Genomic DNA, 19,363 nt, shown 5'->3' with positions numbered 1-19,363 from the left:
GACGGACGGACGGAGGACGAGGCGGGGGATGCCGCGGCGGGTTTAGCGGCAGCCGCCCCCGGGGGGGCGGGCGGGCGGAGCTCGGGGCGGGGGGCGGGCGGCCGCCCGTCGGTGCGTGCCGGCGCCCATGAAGCGCTGCCGCGGCGCGGCGCAGCCGGTGCCGGCGCGCTGAGCGCCCGCGGAGGCTGCCGTGCGCCGGGCGGGCGGGCGGCCGCCGGCTGCCGGCCACCATGCAGAAGAGCGTGCGGTACAACGAGGGGCACGCCCTGTACCTGGCGCTGCTGGCCCGCAAGGAAGGCACCAAGCGGGGCTACCTGAGCAAGAAGACGGCGGAGACCAACCGCTGGCACGAGAAGTGGTTCGCCCTCTACCAAAACGTGCTCTTCTACTTCGAGGGCGAGCAGAGCGCCCGGCCCGCCGGCATGTACATGCTGGAGGGTTGCAACTGCGAGAGGGTGCCGGCTCCCAAGGGCTGCGCCGCCGGCAGCGCCAAGGATGCTGCGCTGGACAAGCAGGTACCTCCGCGCCGCGGGCGGACCGACGGGCGTCCCGCTCCCCTCGGGCAGCGGCGGGAGCGCCCGCCCCGGGCTCGGCTGCGGGGCGGGAGGGAGGGAGGGAAGGAGGGAGAGGGGGAGGGAGGCAGGAGCGGGGGAGGGGGGCAGGCAGGGAGGGCCGCGGCGCAGCGCTCCCGCGGTGCGAGGGGAGAGCGAGGCGCTGCCGGAGCCCCGGCCGTCGGGGCGATCGGGCCGCCTCCCCTCCCGTCCCTCCCGGAGGATGACGGCGACTGTCCCCGGGCCGCGGCGGGGAGGTCCGTGCCGCTCCTGCAGCGCTCCAAAGAGCAGCAGCTGCTCAAAAAGTGGCAAGGCCGGTGGCTTTCCCGTCCCGTCTAGTGACCGACCCTTCCTCCCTGACTCTTTTTCACCCCCAGTGTCTGCACGCCTTATTTCGGTAGGGTGCCCAGAGAGTGATATCTCACAAACTAGGTGTTTAGTCATCTTGATACCAACGCTTCTGTGATGCACCTACACGTTTCTGACCAAACTCATGAAACAGAGGGTGCGAGGGGCCAAAGTATCGAAAACAGTGCAGGGGGACTCAAAGGAGTCACTGAGCCCATCCCATGGGGCTCCTGCCTCTCTCAGCGATGCTGTAAGGGGTGACAGGCTCCCAGTTCTCCCTTGGGAACCCCTCTGAGAGATAGGCTGGTGGCCTGGACGCAAGGATGAGCGTGTGCCCTGATTTACAGCCTGCGCCATTCAGCAGAAGTCGGCAGGTTCTTTGCCAGGCAGGTGTTGTGAAGCCGATCGTGCTTGCGATGGAAATGGTGGTGCAATGCTCGAGCCAGATCTTGCGTGGCTTTCCTCGGGCAAAGAATGCTGAAGGCTTTCATGGGATTCATTCCCGTGAGGGGTGAGGGTTCGTAACATATGAACTACCAGATTCCTCCCCAGAAAGCTGATGAGTTTGACATGCCTGTGTCAAACCAGTGAGTGGTTAAATACTATCTGTGTATTACATAACTGTGAAGAAAAGGACACTGTAGTTGTTCAGCATAGATGGAGATCGGGTAGCCTAACCACATGCCTCCTATTGCCTCATGTAAATTCTTGATCTTATTTGCTGCCTGGTTGAAATTTGTTTGAGTCCGCATCTGGCGTGCCATAGTGCCTTTCTCCTTGAGTAGTAGAAACCGAACAGGTGTCAGACTGGTTTGAAGAAGTTTGGGTAACTGTAAGGAGGGTGTTTTCGACCTGGCTGTGGGCATTTCCTTCTGATAGCGAGAAGGGGACACAGACCGAAGTCAGCTTCTGAAAACTGGCACATCTGCGTGCTGCGCTGGTTTGATAACTTTGCGAGGAGAGCTCAGAACCTTGCCTTATGTTTGTGCTTTTTTGCCTGTTTAAAACAAATACTTGCGTGCTTAAGCAGCCTTTGAGATGGTCCATAGTTAAGCAAGCGAACTTGAGGAAGTTGGGATGGCTGTAGTTATGTCATGTTCGTCCGTCACATTCTTGCTTGTGGCTTTGAGACGTGTTTTTAGAAGCATTGATAAAAGAAAGACCGGAGGATTCCCTAGATGAAATTAAACATGAATATTTCCCTGCCTGCTTTACACTGGCTTAGTACACTTGTTTATCGATAGTGTTGTTAAACTACGGCTTGACTAAGAGAACTGTGTGAAAACAATGGCTCTCCCTGTCTGTTCTCCGGGAGTCTTAAGTTGTGCTTTTATAGTGATGAACGTCTGAGTTGTTTGTAATTACGTTTAGTGGTGCAGAGACAAAATAATTACAGGGGCTGAAGCTGAATTTTGCTTTGCTTTAAACATCAACTGTGTTCACATTTTTAACAGTATCAGACTGCTATTAAAGAGGCAGAAGAACACTTCAATTTTTTTTTATGGGATCCTAGTTTGAATTTTCAAGGCAGACCATCAGAAAATACCTTTCTCCTGTTCACGTTTTGCTTAATGCAGAATAAAGGCTTTGAGTGTTAGTAGCTTTTACAGATGTTTACTACTTGAAGTGCACTTTTGTTTGTATATTCTTGTAGAGACAGAACTTTGCCGAGGTGTACAGGAAACTCCCTCAGCGACTAAAACTGATCAGTCACAGTAAAAAAGAAATATTTGAAAATGAAACAGTCCTTTTTATTCAGAAAATGTGTGCATATTCTTACAGGTGTAAAATAATAAACTGAACTTGCAGTTTATTAACAGAAGAAGACAAAGTTATTTTAATCAGATGATAATGAAAACTCAGTGTTGTACATGTTAACTACTGGCAGCATAAAAGTGCTAACTAGATTTAATTTGCTTTGGTTTAACAACACAAATATATTAATGGAATGAAAAAAAAAAAGAGAGAACTCTATGCCAAGTTTTGAAAAATCAAATCTCTCTTCTCCAAAAGAGAGAGAAGAAAAAAAAAATCTCTTTTAATTTGAGTTTTATTTACCTAGATAATTTAAACATTAGAGTGATATGTGCTATAGAATTGCGCAAATGAGGGAGAGGAGGAAGAATTAATCACACAAGAGAGCTTCATCAGCATCCTTTGAATGGATATTTGAAAAAGCAATGCATTTTCTTCAAGTTATGTAACTGAAGATTATGGAAAATGCATGCAGAACAAATAGATTTTGTTTTCCTCAGTTTGCAGATCCGTTTAATTTTAGTTCGAGTTGTTTAAGGATTGCTTGTGAAGTCACATGCCAGCTGAGAAGTTGTCGAGAGTTCAGTAGGGAGAGTGTCGGAGCTGTCCTTCCCTGTACAGGAGATTGTATTTCAGTCAACAGATGTGTTTGGGTATCTATCTCCCAACAAGCCCAGCAGCTGAATGATTTCACATTTAACCACTCCTGGTGCTTTTATGCCCTTCCAGCAGTCCATCACGAGGGGACATTAAAGTATTACAGGAGCCATAACACTGTTTTGTGGAAGATGCCAAATGCCTTCATAAGATTTGCTGTAATATTAAAGTATTAAGAGCTTGAAAAAAAATTTGCAATGCTAGAATGCGCTTTTTTTTTTTGTCTTTTCCATTAAGATATTAGTATATTTTTTTTCCTTCAGAAGGACATTTTTCTTCAAAGCACAATCTTTTAAAAGTATAGTATGTTTCTTAGGATTAACAAACTGCATAATGCATGAATCAGGTGATATTCTGGGAATATGGGATCAAATCGAGTATGTTGCAGATATTAAATGATTTGTAGGGGGACTCTTCTATTTTTAAAGAAAGTGTTTTGATCTCCCTCAGATTTTAGACGAGTTCTCGCAAATGCCAAAAAGGTGTTGCTATCCGCTCTGATTTCACCACATTTTAGAAAAAAACACAGATTTATTGAGAGAACAACAATGTGGAAGAAGCCAAGTTTCAAACCAGCAAATTAGGACATGAAAATACTACATATGAAAAGCTCAAATTCTGATATTAGTTAAACTGCTTCTTCCTGTAGGAACCGTAGCTGTAAACAAGCGCAGCTCCCAACAAGTCCTCTATTGTGACAGTGACAGACTTGATGAGAATTAATTTCAGCTTCTGTTTCAGAAACTCTGGTAAGGGAACGGCTTTGTCTTAGTGAGTGGCTAGTCTCTTTCAAAAGTAAAATAAAATGCCTAAAAATTACAATTTCTGCAGTGTTTCATAGGAGACTGATGCTTGTTATTCAGCAAGTTCACAGGTATTTTGTTTCAAAGACTATTGGAAGTGAGTGAATAGAGGAATGTAAATATTATTATTATTATTGTCTGCATTGGGAGGAGGCCTGTATATTTAGTTTCTTTCATAACTGTGGATTGAATACATGGAAATGTTCTGATATAGTTATTAATAACTGTCTTAGTGTGTTTAAGCTTGTAAATTTTACACGATTTGAGCAGAGACTATTCTTTGTATCTTGCCTGCAATAATCTTCCTCCCACTTAGCAAAATTAAATGCAGTATTAAGTCCATGTCCCCACAGATTAACAGAATCCAATTATTTGATTTTTTTTTCTGCTTACTGTAGCTCTGTATTTATTTTATAAAGGACATGCTGATTTTGCGGTGTTCGAAGCATCTCTGTTTCACGTACATTCCTTGAAGTGACAAGGCAGGCATATGCCACCAACAGCTTTTGCCGAACCTCTCTGCTAATTTAGTGTATATAAAACCTAGCAACAGTGCTTAAAGGTCATTTTTTTCCAAAGATATAATGAATTAAAAGTTAATCTCTTCACTTCTGTTGGGCAAAAACCACCCGTGTTGTTCAGCATCCTATGTCAGTTATATGTAGTAGATGGCTGAGGAGTGGTGTTCTCTTTTTGGCAAGATAACTTGCCACCTTCAGGAGTAGTATCGTTCGTAAACCTTACTGCTTGCACGTGGGCAAGTAACTCCCTGGGATGTTTCAGTGCAAAGGACCACCAGAGATGCCCATGTTTTAGAAATTCCCTGCAGCATTTAAAAAATAATAGATGAGTTCTCAGTAGCTGAGAAGGAAAAATTGGGGTTTAAAAAAAAAAAAAAAAAAAAAGTTGGATTTTTTTTTCTTCCTCCAGCCTTTTCTTTTCGGATGGACTACGTTCAACAGACGGAGTTAATTTAAAAAGATGGCTGGTGGGAATGTTTTAAGACATTAGTGCTATTGAGATTAGTGTTTTTGTAAGACCTGCTCATGAAAGAGTCTCTAAACTCTTCTTGCATGAAGACAACTTTGGGGTGACTAGCTGTGGTTTACTTTCCCAGGTAATGCCTGTTCCCCCACTGTTGTTTGGTCACTGTCATAAGACAATATAGTTTGTGGGCACATTCAGCAAATACATTGGTTCAAACCGTTTTGATGTGCATTTAAGGAGTAACTGAAAAATGTCTCACTGACGTGGCGCTTAGGGTGAGCTGCATTGAAGCAGTTGCCTTTGGCTCTTAGTGGAGAATTGGAAAGTGAATTTACCGCATGCTTTCTGGCCTTACAGGTGGTAAATAGAAAAGTATAACCTTGTGATCTCTCTAGGGACTAAACTTTGCTGTTCAATAAATGTTTCGTGTTTACCTGTTTGCTTTGTAATGAGCACATTTTGGGGATAAAGAGAAGAAGAGCAGATCTTGTGGCCATATTTGTTACTATTTTGCCAAAATTTAAGCATTTCAGTCTAACTCTTGAAAATGTATGTTTCTGCTGTAGTGTTACGAATAGGCTGGTTTGTAACTAAGCAAAAGTGAGAAGAAAAGCAGCTGAGAAGTGAGTTACAGGTAGAATTACTTTATTTTTAACATGACTTCCTCTTGAAAGGTTAGTGAAATCCACACAGACATAACTTGGAGAATATTGATGCCACTGAATAGTTTAATATTAAACCTTTGGCTGTCTTAACCCGTGTCAAGCGGCTTTGGTCAGGAACGGGAGTCTGATACAGTGTTTTTTGTTCTTGAATGTCTGTCCACACTTGAGGGTTAAAAGCAACAAAAGATATCATCTGAATATCTTGGACTAAAGAGCAATTAAAAGAACATTGGGACTGATGGTAATAAGAACAGATTTTGGTGAGACAAAGTATTACTGAAGAGAAACCAGAGGGTGAAGTCTGTAACATTTCTTTGTGAGGTATTGTAAGACACTGAAGAATTACAGTGTGCTTTAACAGAAATGCATACACCCTAATTAAGTTATAGGAAAAATAATTAGATCTCAAGGCAAATGACATTTGGCAAAGGCTTATTTGTGGAGTTGCTGGGAAATCCTTTTAGCTAACAGGTGAAATGTCAATGAGCGAAAGACTGGAAGCAGGTTAGAACTAAATTCGAAATGCATCCCAAAGTGTAAAGGTCAAAAATGTCACACAAACGCTTACCATGTAAGAATAATGTGGTCCACCTTCTCGACCTTAAGACGAAGGCTGTGCAAAGTGACGAGAACCTACGTACAGCAGCATAGCTCACACTCAAATTACATTTAAAATAAAGTATCATAATAGTTTATCATGAATTTCACTCTTCCAGCAGTCTTATAGTCAGTGCTACTACTTTTTTCATTTTGTCTCCTTTGTTGGCAGAGTTGCATTGATTTGGCTTGATCTGTTTAGTTCTTCAAATGTAAGAGGAAATTTGTAAAACAAAAAAAAATCCGAGCATAAAAATAGAAAGTCAGTTTCTAATCTACTGAATAATTACACTCCATTTATCTTTATTTGCCTTTATTTAACTTTTAAAATAGATTTACTTTTTTTCTTCTTCATCATTGTCTAAGCAAACTGATAAGGCACGTACCCTCTTTTCTCTTTGCTACGCACATTAATTTCTCACCATATACTTGAATAGAAGATCCAGGCAGAGCTACTTCTATTTCTGTGGTAATATGGCAACATTATAACAGTCTTTATATACTAATATATTATGTACTACAATATCATCGTTAATAATAAAGCAGCATTTTTTTGACCCACTTGCTGAGGATTTTCCACCCTAAGAGTCTGCATGTACAGTAAGAGCTGTTGCAATTGCTCAATTTAACCACATATATTATAATTACCAGTTTGTTTTGCCACTTGCAATATATCTGCGTTGCTGAGCAGTTTGTGCAAAAGGGAAGGGACAGGGCATGTTTTGGTGCAGCCTATTACCGTTCCAAGCAGGTGTATGTCCATACTTTGTCTTGAGCAACAGCGATGTCCAACCCGGTTGGTAGCGCGTAATGCATGTGTAGAGAGTTGATTGCTGCAGGACCTGCTGACCACAGTGCAAGTGGGAGATTCTGCTGTCGTGTCCTGCTGTGTGACTTCCACGTATAGTGGAGCAAATTGACACCAAAAAGAACCTCTTCAGTGGAGTACATTATTAACACAGACCTCATGCACCCAGTGAAGATAGCGGGGTCTGAAAATACCAAACCACCGCTTTTGGCCAGTCTTAGCAACAGATTTTTGCTGCTAGCAGTAGCACACTTCTCTAGATCCACTGCTTCAAAGCAAGTTTGATACCATGGCTGCTGCAGAGTGAGGCAACACAAACTGTTTTTTCAGTGCGAATTTTTGAAGCGTTCTTAATTTGTGCTTCCTGAAGTGGCAATGGACTGGACAACTTTTGGTGCTCTTTCATAGATCTCCTGGTGGCGGAGGGAGCGGGTAGATTTTGTCTGGATTGAAAACAATGTTGATGTTTGTTGCTCGATCGTTATCAGCCACAGCAATTCAGAAAGACGATGTCATCACCTGTTCATGTAGTTGAAGGAAAATGAGATTCCACATAGTATCTCTTTTCAGTGTTTTCTGTCTACCAGCCATTACTGATGCTGAAGACTGATTGAGGGATAGGTTTTTTTTAACACTGTGCCTCTGCACTAGATGTCTAGGAACATATGCTTAGAATCTAGCTTCCAATCTTTTTTTGATTTACCAATCCCATAAGATTTTTTGTTTGAGGTACAGAATCAGTATATATAGAAGCAGAGGCTTCCCCAATTCAATCCAGCCATTTCAGTATCTCTGTTGTATTTTCCATGAGCTCAGAACTAACTGAGTTTTATTAGGAAGTGTTTGCAAACTGCCCATTCTGAACTGAACTATATTATCATAAGTGATTTTACTTCTGCTGTTTTACAGTGGAAGCATTTTGTTGTGGCAGGTCTAATCAGTTCCACAACTTCTTTTGAAAAAACGGATTGTGTTTTAAGAGTTAAATGCTGTTATCTATTGAGAAGAATCTGGGATTATCTTCTCCACTTTCTTCTCATGACACTGTGGAATGGTGACTTTTGTCTGTTTTTTACCTTTTGTGTTTTTGACTGCAATGTAATGTCTGAGTAACAGAAATTGGCTGCTTAATAGTTCTATAGTTTTGACCCGCTGTGGTTCAGGTTCCTAAATTACTGCAAGATTTCCATTGCACTACAGTGTGTCCTTTGCAATCTTTTGAACTCAGCAAGCTCATGATATTGCTTTTTCTAAAAACTCTTGTGCCTCTATTTATTATTCTTCGAACAAATTGTAAACTCTCTGTAAGCATCTGTATACTTGCAGTAGTGGAATGTAGGGTGGGATGCTGCTCATGCAACTTCAGGTGCCCCGTATGAGTTGAATCCTGTTGCAGACAGTGAAGTCCTAGCCAGTACAGTCAATGCAGTCTAGAGAAGTAGTCACCCCATCCTAAATCAGGTGTTTGCATTTGTTAAACTGAACAGACTCCACCGACTGTAGTGATTGACTAAATCTCGATTGACTGTCATGTGAACTGAGATCCCTGCATTACAGGCACCTCAGATAATGTGTTCTGCTGCTGTCACAGGGAACATCTATTGTTTTTTCACTTGGTCAACCATAAGATTAGGGTGTTTGTGGCTGTAGACAAGGTTTTGAAATTTCCCATGCTGGATCCTAAAACATAAAATCATAGAATGGTTTGGGTTGGAAAGGACCTTCAAGATCATCTAGTTCCAACCCCCCCTGCCATGGGCAGGGACACCTTCCACATAGTACATTATTGCTGTTTTCTGTTTGACGTTTTAGGTATATGCTGGATCCTCACATGTTGGAAGTTTAGGATGATTGCAGGTGACCGCTGGTTCTTTTTCTTTCTGCTGTCTGCTCACTTCCTCTCCTTTACATAAGTTGTTTCTCCTGTTTCAGTGAATGCCAAAGATTTAACATTTTTCTTGGGAATTGTGGAGATCGTGTTCAACGAATTTGACAGACTCTCCAATGTCCTCCAGAATGAAATCAGGAATTTATTTTTAACCCCATGCATTCATGCATGCTGAGGCATGACAAGAAAATTGCAACCTTCTTTTGCATTAGTCATATTCTATTCCATTTGACACAGAACAATTTTAGAGAAATATTAAAAATGCTCCTTCCTAATAAATATGTTGAGGAGAATTTAAAATTATGGGGCCACCTGCAAAGCTCTCTTGAGACAAAAATGGAATAGAAACTAACAGAAGAATGGAGAGATCCAATATTGATATCTGTGCAATATCACCTCTAGTCATGCAGATATTTGTGTGTACAGATGAAGGGAAGAACAGTACTAAATGGCACCAAGGTTATTTATAATACTGCTATTGCATTTGATAGCGTAAGTGTTCTTACCTGTTCCTAGGGCTTGACAAGGAACATCAGGCAAATAAGGGCTCCTGGGATGGTACTCAGCCTTATATGTGTAATTTGCCGGATATATTTCTTGGTTTTGTGATTGTGATGTCTTTTGTTTGTAGCTTTCCTGCCCAAGGAAGTGTGTGATGAGTGAAGGGAATAGAAGGTGAGCTGGGGAGCAGTGATGGGGAGAAGATCCAGATGAATTGATGCTTCCAGATTGTATAATCTTCTGGATTTACAGAGTCCAAGAATCTCAGTATTTTAGTGACAGCAGATGTGAAGTGTGATGTGGGCTGGAGTGGTGCATGCCTTCTCTGTCTAGTGGCTATCCCACAGCAGGATACTAGTCAGCTATGGCTTTCACGGTGCCAGCTCGCTCTAAGGTCCAAAGGCTGGAGCAGAGTCCCTGGTCCTGCAACTGCTTCCTACAAGTGTTAGTGCTTGTTTGTGCGTGTTTTCTGTCTCTTTTGCTTTGCTGTGAAGTCCAAGGAGTTGTGTGCACAGAGTATAAGAATGAGCTGTAGGGATGCAGGGTCGACTGCCCAGCAGTCAGAGGAGGACAGAACTGAGGCTTCTTGAGCAGCCCAGCAGTCACTGTTGTGAGTTGTGATGTGCTCTGCAGTTTCAGGAGATCTCTTTCTATTGTGAGACTCCTTTCTTGTAAAGTACTCAAGAATTGCAATTAATATCCTGAAGGGGATCATTTTCTATAAGGCTTTTCTGGTTTTCCCCCCTCCTTCTCTGAGCTTTTGTGGTTGAGGCATGAGGCTGCAGGAAGAAAAAGATGATTTTGTGGTAAAATCAGAACATCACCTGTGGTTACTGGATTCTGTCTTTTGCCCAGGTTCTCTGTGAAAAATTTCACGAACCACATCCACAAGGTGTTTCATGGTAATTAATCATTCCTTGTTTTGAGGACCCAGCTTGGCACAAGAGCTAGGCTTGCAAAGGTAGAATTGATCTCTGTGGAACTAGGGGTTATAACAAATAAAAGTGCCATTTAAATACCGAAGGCTGATGGCTTTTCAGATCAGACATCCAAATTGAGTTGCCTCAGAAAATGCTATTTTTTATGTTGACCGTGTTCGCAGTAATTCCTCCTTACCCCACTGGCTGTTTTGAAAATAAATGGGTTAATTCTAAGGAAGCATCTGAGTGACGTCATAAGAAGTGTCATAGGACATCTTGTAAAAAGTTTCTGAACTCTGCTGCTTAGTGTGCAGTCTAGATAAAACAGGCAGTCATGCATGCCAGAATCAAGACAAAGCAAGATACGAAATCGTGTCTCACTTAGATGTGGCAACTGAACTAGAATCACCTGAAAGAAGAATCATGTAATAAAGGACTGCAGTCATTATGCTTGCACACATGGGACTCAATTAACAATGCAGAAGGCAGCCTTAGACGGGCACTTCTCCTAACCTATGTGTACCCAGCTTTATCATCTAATGCCAAAACTAAAAAACCAAAACAAATAAAACACCAAAAGAAAAAACAAACCACAACATGATATTGAGGTGCAAATGCATGTAAAAAAATGAAATTTTTTGACCCACATGATTATGACATGGAAACAACCAGACAGAGACAATTCCTTTTGCTGCAGATCTGTTATTGTAAGGAGTGTGAGCTTGCAGGCCCTAGACTAGGGTTTTTCTCATATTTTTGCTGCCTACTGCAGATGGAAGTTTCATAAGTGCATTACTTGGTGGCCTGAGGGAAAGCCTAGCTAGCTGGTGTCCAGTATTATATGGTCCAAAATGTGCAGCGACCTGAGAGCGCTCCATCATCAGCAGTATGAAAATTGCTGCAGACCTACAGAGAAGTCATGTCTGCATCACATATAGTAATACTAAAATGCTTTAGAGAGAAATACTCTTCCCTGAATGCTGCACCGCATTCTTGTAGCTTAGCAGCAGATAACTTGGCTGCGTGCCAGTGAAGTGAGCGAAGTAAAGGCAGCCACTCAGATGCACTTGGCGATTTAGAGTAATGCCAAGTGGTTCCATGTGAAATAAATAAATAGATGGATTTACCTTTCATAGAAGGACAAAAAAAAAAAAAAAAAGGAAAAACACAAGTATCTTCTCAGCTCTGATTTTAAGTAGGTTTTCTTAAAGTTCTTCAACTTTCTTCAAATACCACTTTCATTTTTTATTTTATTTTTACTTTTTTGAAGGCAGCTGACTGCGTATGTCTCACGCATGTTCGTAGGCTGGATGATATGGAGTAGAAGGATGGATATTTGGGTTACGTATGGGTGCTTCCTTGAGCCCCTCACTCCCTGTGGCCCCTGGTGAATCAGTTTCTTGACTGCGTTACTTCTGCAGTAGTAAAACAGGCCTAATAGTGCTTCCCATATGCTAGCATATGGGTAACACCATCTGCATGGGGATATTTGTTTATCCTTGCAGTATTTTAGGGTGTTCATCTGTAGTTTAATGGATGAGCGCAGAAGTGGTTACCGAGTTAGTCATAAGGTATCATGTGCGTGCTTCTGCTCACAGAAAAAGCGTGTGGTTAGACCTGAGAAGTGCTTAATCCTGAAACCTACGGCTGGGGTATCCCCACTGTAATTCGTGACTTTATTTTCCTCTGTCACTGAGATGGGCTGGGTACACCTTTCAAATTTGTTCTTCCAGGCAAAATGCTCTCGCTAGTCCTGTTGACCTCAACTGTTCAACTTACTGTTTCAAGCAGTTCAGTTTTGATGCACTTATCTGAAAGAGTTTCTTTCTCATATTTTTTTGTGAATAAGTTATTTGTAGTTGTAGCAGGTCCTCTTAATACCACTTATTCTAGCAGGGTGTTTGTTCTCTGTCAAGACTTAAGATTTTTGTATTCACTGCTAGGCTAATATTATATGGTTGTATGCACATTTTGCTTCATCTCGTTGGTGTCCTCCTGAGTCTTCCCCTTCAGTGTTTGCTTTGCCTTGTGTAAATTTCAAACTGCTTGTTTTGTTTTGTCTTCCTGGTCTGGTTTCTGCCCCACAAATATTAATGCAGTGCTTCTGAGTTACCTTCTGTGCACAGTGCTGGGAACACTGTATGAGTTTGCTTTGTCTCTGTGCTCCTCTCATTCAGATCACACTAGAAAATGACTTGATGTGCTAGCAAGAGGGGACACATGAGCAAAACCAAGTACCTATGTAAGACTTACTCATCATTTGCGTCCTTTCCCATTGCTTCTCAGATGGGTTGCATCCTATTTGTGTAACTGCTTCAGAAGCTTCTAGGCCAACAACATTTTATTTCTTGGTCTGCTGAGTGATCCTGACTTTCTACTGTTGTTTTCAAGGTGAATGGAGGAGTGTAAGCAACCAATTCTTAGAAATTCTGACAGTGGCCTGGTGCACAGGAGGTTACTTGAAAAAGCAGGAGAGTTCATGTACTTTACTCAGCTTGCTTGCAGTAAGCTTGGAAGAAAGTGCTGTGGCATAAGCCCCAAAGAGCTGTTATATAGAGTGCACTGCAAGGCGTGCATTGTATCAGAGTACAGCTGTAGTATTTGTAATCTCACTGGGAGTCCCTGGATGTTCATCTTCATGTGTCTCATCACCTGTGTTATGCTCACAGGATGTTTTCCTGAGGTGGGCATCCTTGTGACTACAGTCTTTGTGATTCAGCTCCTTTCTTTCTTAGCTCATGTCTTGGCTACTTGGTCTTGCTATTGCCAGATTTCCATACCTTTAATTTTCTGGGTCAGGGACTAGATTTCTAGGGTGTAGGAAGTGTGTAAGAGCTTGGGTGGAGACCTAGTGAATTGGCTATATGGCAAATCTAACAGTAAATGTTGGGTCTGCTTTAAATGGCTTATAGAGTAAGCTGAGTGTCCAGAAGGAGCTCTAATGATTTGCTTTGCAAAGGTGTCGTGGTTTAGCCCAGGTGCAACTAAGCACCATGCAGCCACTCACTCACCCCACCATCCCGTGGGACAGGGAGGAGAAAAATGTAACAAAAGGTCTGAGGGTCAAGGTAAGAACAGGGAAGGATCACCCACCAACCATGGCCCTGGGCAAAACAGACTCAACTTGAGGACAAATCAACTTTATTTGTTAGCAATTACATTCGGAGAGGATAATGAGAAACAAAGCCAGCTACCCGGGATATGGAGAAGGCCGAGGTACTCAATGACTTCTTTGCCTCAGTCTTCACTGACAAGAGCTCCAGCTGCATGGCCCAAGTTGCAGAAGGCAAAGGCAGGGACTGGGAGAATGAACAACTGCCCACTGTAGGAGAAGATCAGGTACAAGACCATATAAAGAACCTGAAGGTGCACAAGTCCATGGGACCTGATGAGGTATGTCCGTGGGTCCTGAGGGAACTGGCGGATGAAGTTGCTAAACCATTATCCATTGTATTTGAGAAGTCATGGCAGTCTGGTGAAGTTCCCACTGACTGGAAAAGGGGAAACATAGCCCCCATTTTTAAAAAGGGAAAAAAAGAAGACCCAGGGAACTACAGGCCAGTCAGACCCACCTCTGTGCCCAGCAAGATCATGGAGCAGATCCTCCTGATGACTATGCTACAGGCACATGGAAAATAAGGAGGTGATTGGTGACAGCCTACATGGCTTCACTAAGGGCAAATCCTGCCTAATTTAGTGACCTTCTATGGTGAGGTTACAGCATTCATGGATAAGGGAAGAGCAACTGACATCGTCTACCTCGACTTCTCCAAAGCATTTGATACTGTCCCACACGACATCCTTGTCTCTAAACTGGAGAGATATGGATTTGACGGATGAACCACTCAGTGGATAAGGAATTGGCTGAATGGTTGCACTGAAAGAGTTGGTAAACAGTTCAATGTCCACATGGAGGCCTGTGACGAGTGGTGTTCCTCAGGGGCCAGTACTGGGGCTGGTGCTGTTTAACATCTTTGTCAGCGACATGGACAGTGGGATCGAGTGCACCCTCAGCAAGTTTGCAGATGACACCAAGTTGTGTGGTGTTGTGGACACGCTGGAGGGAAGGGATGCCATCCAGAGGGACCTCGACAGGCTGGAGAGGTGGGCCTGGGAGAACCTCATGAAGTTCAACAAGGCCAAGTGCAAGGTCCTGCATGTGGGTCAGGGCAATCCCAAGCACAAGTACAGGCTGGGTGGAGAATGGATTGAGAGCAGCCCTAAGGAGAAGGACTTGGGAGTGCTGGTGGATGAGAAGCTCAACATGAGCCGGCAATGTGCGCTGGCAGCCCAGAAAGCCAACCATATCCTGGGCTGCATCCAAAGCAGTGTGGTCAACAGGTCGAGGGAGGTGATTCTGCCCCTCTGCTCTGTTCTCGTGAGACACCATCTGGCATACTGCGTTCAGCTCTGGGGTCCTCGACACAAGAAGGTCATGGAGCTGTTGGAGCGAGTCCAGAGGAGGGCCACAGAGATGATCTGATGGCCGGAGCACCTCTGCTATGAAGACAGGCTGAGAGAATTGAGGCTGTTCAGCCTGGAGAAGAGAAGGCTCCAGGGTGATCTTATTTCAGCCTTCCAGTACTTAAAGAAGGCCTACAGGAAAGCTGGAGAGGGACTTTCTACAAGCACGTGTAGTGATATGACAAGGGGAAAGGGCTTTAAACTGAAGGAGAGGAGATTTAGGTTAGATACAAGGATGAAATTTTTTACATTGAGGGTGGTGAGGCACTGGAACAGGTTGCCCAGAGAAGTTGTGGCTGCCCCATCCCTGGAAGTGTTGAAGGCCAGGTTGGATGAGGCTTTGGGCAACCAGATGTAGTGGAGGGTTTCCCTGCTCATGGTAGGGTGGTTGGAACTAGATGAACTTTGAGGTCCCTTCCAATCCTAACCATTCTATGATTCTATGATCTTAAAAACACCTTTCCGCCACCTCTCCCTTCTTCTCAATTTCTCTATCTCCTCGCATCAGTACAGCAGGGGGGATAGGGAATGCGGGTTGGGTTCAGTTAATCACACATTATTTCTGCTGCTCCTTCCTCCTCAGAGGGGCTACTCCTCACACTTTTCCCCTGCTTCAGCGTCAGGTCTCTCCCCATGGGAGACAGTTCTCCACGAGCTTCTCCTCCCATGGGCTGCAACTCTTCACAGATTGCTCCAGCGTGGGTCCCTCCTGTGGGATGAAGTCTTTCATCAACAGAAGTCCTTCACCAACCCCACTGCTCCAGCACAGGCTTCCCACAGTGTCATGGCCTTCTTTGGGTGATCTGGACACCTGCTCTGGCATGGGGTCCTCCATGGCTGCACGTGGATCTCTGCTGCACCATTAACCTCCACGGGCTGCAGGGAAATCTCCCCTCCATCTTCACTGACCTTAACGTCTGCAGAGTTGTTTCTCTCACATCTCAGTCCTCTCGCCATTGCAGCTGCACTGGTCCTGACTGACCTGATGAACCTCAGCGGTCCTGGCAGGACCAGCTCTGCCCAGGGAGCAGCCTGGGAGTGGGGCACTTCAGAGTGCTCCAAGCTGCTCCTCGCACCCCTGACAGGCGAGGGGCAGTGGCCCAGCGCAGAGAGCCACCTGCACTTCTCTTCTCTCCGCTGCAGGTCTCATGTGGTTCAGGTTTCTTTGTCACTTCTTAAACGTGTTATTCACAGAGGCACTGATCGGCTCAGCCCTGGCCAGATACAGGTCTGACTTGGAGCTAGGGAAGCTTCAACAGCTTCTTACAGGGGCTGTTCCTGTAGCCCTTCGTCTTCTACCAAAACCCCACCACACAAACCCAAAGCAGTTCTGACTTTTGCCTCTAATGTTGCTTTTTGACTTCTGTGGTGGAGTGTGAGATTTGTTAAGTTAGAACAGCAAAAACATGCAGTATCCAAGGCTTCTCATCATTTTGAGTTGTGTTTTTTCAGCTTTCCTAATATGTTTAAATGTTTGGACTTTGCCTCCTTACTGTGATGTCTCTATTTAGCAGTTATATGCAGTAAAAATAGATATTTTCTTTTCCTATAGATTACTCCAGTTTAATTTAAAAATTCAAAATTTTCTAAATTCGTGGCTCTTGAACACAAGTCTCTTTGACTTTGAATCCCTCCGTAGTTTTTAATGATATCTTAATGCAGTCCAGTGATATCCAACCTTTTTGCTTCAGTGAACCTCATATCGTAAGCTTGAAGACTTGAAGGCTGTACAGTGGTCATGGTGATTGGGAGAAGTTCCTTAAGGCTGAAAGAGAATAGATATCACTCATATCTTCAAGGAGGGCAAAAAGGAGGATCCAAGGAAGTACAGCCCAGTCAGTCTCACCTTAGTCCATGGGAAGGTGATGAAGAAAATCATGCTGGAAAGCATTTCCATACACATGAGCATAAGAAGGTGATTGGCAGTGGTCAGCATGGGTTTATAAAGGGAAAATCATGGCTGACCAACCTCATAGACTTCTACAATAAGATGACTGGCTTGGTGGACGAGGGGAGTGCAGTGGATGTTGTTTACCTTGACTCTAGACTTTGATGCTGTGTCCCATAGCATCACCATCGTAGGCAGCTGACAAGTAAGGGTTAGATAAGTGAACAGTGATGTGGACTGAAAACTGGCTGAACGATGAGGTCCAGAGCACAAGTAAAAGATGATGTCGAACCTTCACCCAGGACATTTAGTTCTAAGACAGAACTGTTGGCCCAAATAGTAGGAAATTTCATTGTAAGGGAAAACTGCAAGGCTTCCCACTTCACTTTCTTACATTTTCCTCTCTGCTTGTTGTCAGGAAGTAAAGTCATGGATGAAAAGAAATATATATGCCAGGACATTGTTTTAAGTTGCTGTACAGTGATCAGTCTTAGTTTCCTTTCTCTGGAAGAAATTTTACTATTGGCTCAGCACCTTAGCTGATGTGTTACTGAGAACCATAATAAAAACCTGAATTTAGAATTTCTGAGAGTTTTCTGGAAAGTAAAAGATGAAAATTGTTTCTAGCTTTTTGTGCTTGTGATGTGCTTTATTTATCTTTTTGTGTATGTTAGTGTAGCATCTATGTGGCCTGTATTTTCTACTTAAGTTCTTTTCTGTTTTCTGGGGGAATGAGAGAGGTTTTCTTTTTAATCATTTCTCATCTGATTTAAATTTGAGGTAGTCATTCTGGTTTGGCAAACGTTTAAATTGTAGCAGGAAAAAATTGTGCAACTAGAATAAACTAAACTTTTTGCGATAATGAGCAGAATGTGATAACTAAAGCTGAAGCCTTTTTTCCTCCTCTTGAGGTACTTGGAATATATCCATAATTCAGCTTTTTTCTGCTTTTGTTTTCTCCTTGTGCTGAGCAGTGATAATATTTACAAAATACTCAGTTTTGCTGCCCTGGGAAATGTAACATAACTTTGGATCTTCTTCAGGCTGTAGTTATTATAGAGACAGGAGGAAAGAGGGGAAAGTGTTTGTTAAGCCTTAGTGTATTCAAGAAACTGTCAGAAGGTCTAGTGTTGGCTCTAGTGTGTATCACAGTTAGGTACCTTTTTTCTTCCTGAGTTTCCCCTTATCCTTTACTTCTCTGTACTGTTTATTCAGGTGGCTTTTTCTGTTGGCTTTTTTTTTTTTTCTTTTTAATCTTCACCCCCCAGGATACATTTGGGGAATACCTTTCCGGTAGTGAAGCCGTTCCAGTATAAAACTGGAACACTCCTGAGCAAAGCTAAACATTTTAAGGGTTTATTCCTAGTCTGCTTCTTACTTTTATAAAAATGCACAGGTGGTGATTCTTACATCAAAAGCGTAGAAATAAACGTCTCTCCTTTACCATGTGTATATCTGATATAATTTCACTATAGAGTGGATTATTTAAACTAAGTGACTTCAGAGTTTAGACTCTTCTAAATATATCAAGTGGGACCAGGTGCCTGATCTGATTTAATACCATGTACCTTTTATTAGGGGTTGATCAGCTGCCATTTCCATTTATATTTCCTGATGTTCTTTCTTGATTCAAGGTTATTTTTAAGTAACTCAGGTCAGGAAGGATATGAATGGGGTGGAGTGCTGTGGGAAATGTGGACAGTTAATGGAAAACATATTTGGAAGAGAGTTTTGGAAGCTTCCAAAGAAGTGTATTCAAATGTAATTGAGTCATTTGATTAAAAATGCTTATCAGAAACAGGCTGCCCCCCTCACCCTCTTAAAAACTGCTGAATGTAGCTGTTATTTAATTATCACTGAGTAATACTTATGTCACTAACAGTATCCAGTTCTGCATGTATTGCATGTATAACCTGCAGCTTTTATTGTAGGTTACTCATGTTGTGAGAATGTCAGTGTATGTCAATTTTTAGTTGTTATTTGGGATATTGCAGTATGTCAAATCTGCTTAAAACACTAGCATATTTCCGTGATCTGTTTGAGAAAAGCACAAGGCTGCTAAGGTAAAAATATGGAAAGTTTCAGCCTGGAATTGTTGGCGCCCTCTCTTGTTTTGAACTTTTGGATTACGATGTGGCACAACAGAGTATGACATTGTTTCTTGGGTGTTGTTTTTTTTTTAAATTGAGGACTTAAAAGGGAGCAACTAGTTTTGTGAGATCATTAAAGCCCACTTTATCACTGAGGGTGGGCATATCTGTTTACAGTGCTTATGTTGAGCAAAAACTGCCTCATAGCACAAATTTTTATGGTTATAGCTGTCAGTAGACTATAAAATCCTTTTCTACCAGAAAATCAAGACTGACACTAAAAGGTCTCATCTCCTCTTCTCTTTACTTGTCTGCCCCTTTTCCTCCATCAGGTAGCTGTACTGGAAATCTTTCATCTCACACTGCCTTAATAAAGTCCTCTTTGACAGGCAAGAGTAACTGCAGATTTTTATTATGCAGATGACATTAGCTGTTCCTAAA

General features: G+C 43.0%; 1 protein-coding gene across 3 annotated transcripts in view; it reads left to right on the top strand.

The window, feature by feature from the left end:
• Positions 1–230: 230 nt before the first annotated feature.
• RASGRF2 (Ras protein specific guanine nucleotide releasing factor 2) overlaps positions 231–19,363 on the top strand; it is a 148,864-nt gene continuing 129,731 nt past the window's right edge. For all 3 annotated transcript variants that reach the window (XM_086629176.1, XM_086629175.1, XM_086629174.1), the window contains exon 1: positions 231–515. In XM_086629176.1, the coding sequence (XP_086485302.1) occupies positions 231–515 (285 nt within the window). The remainder of the gene's footprint in view (positions 516–19,363) is intronic.

The sequence above is a fragment of the Tauraco erythrolophus genome, chromosome Z, assembly GCF_009769465.1.
Source record: "Tauraco erythrolophus isolate bTauEry1 chromosome Z, bTauEry1.pri, whole genome shotgun sequence".
Taxonomy (NCBI): domain Eukaryota; kingdom Metazoa; phylum Chordata; class Aves; order Musophagiformes; family Musophagidae; genus Tauraco; species Tauraco erythrolophus.
Note: the sequence above shows the minus strand (reverse complement) of the source record. Positions and strands in the feature narration are given on the sequence as shown.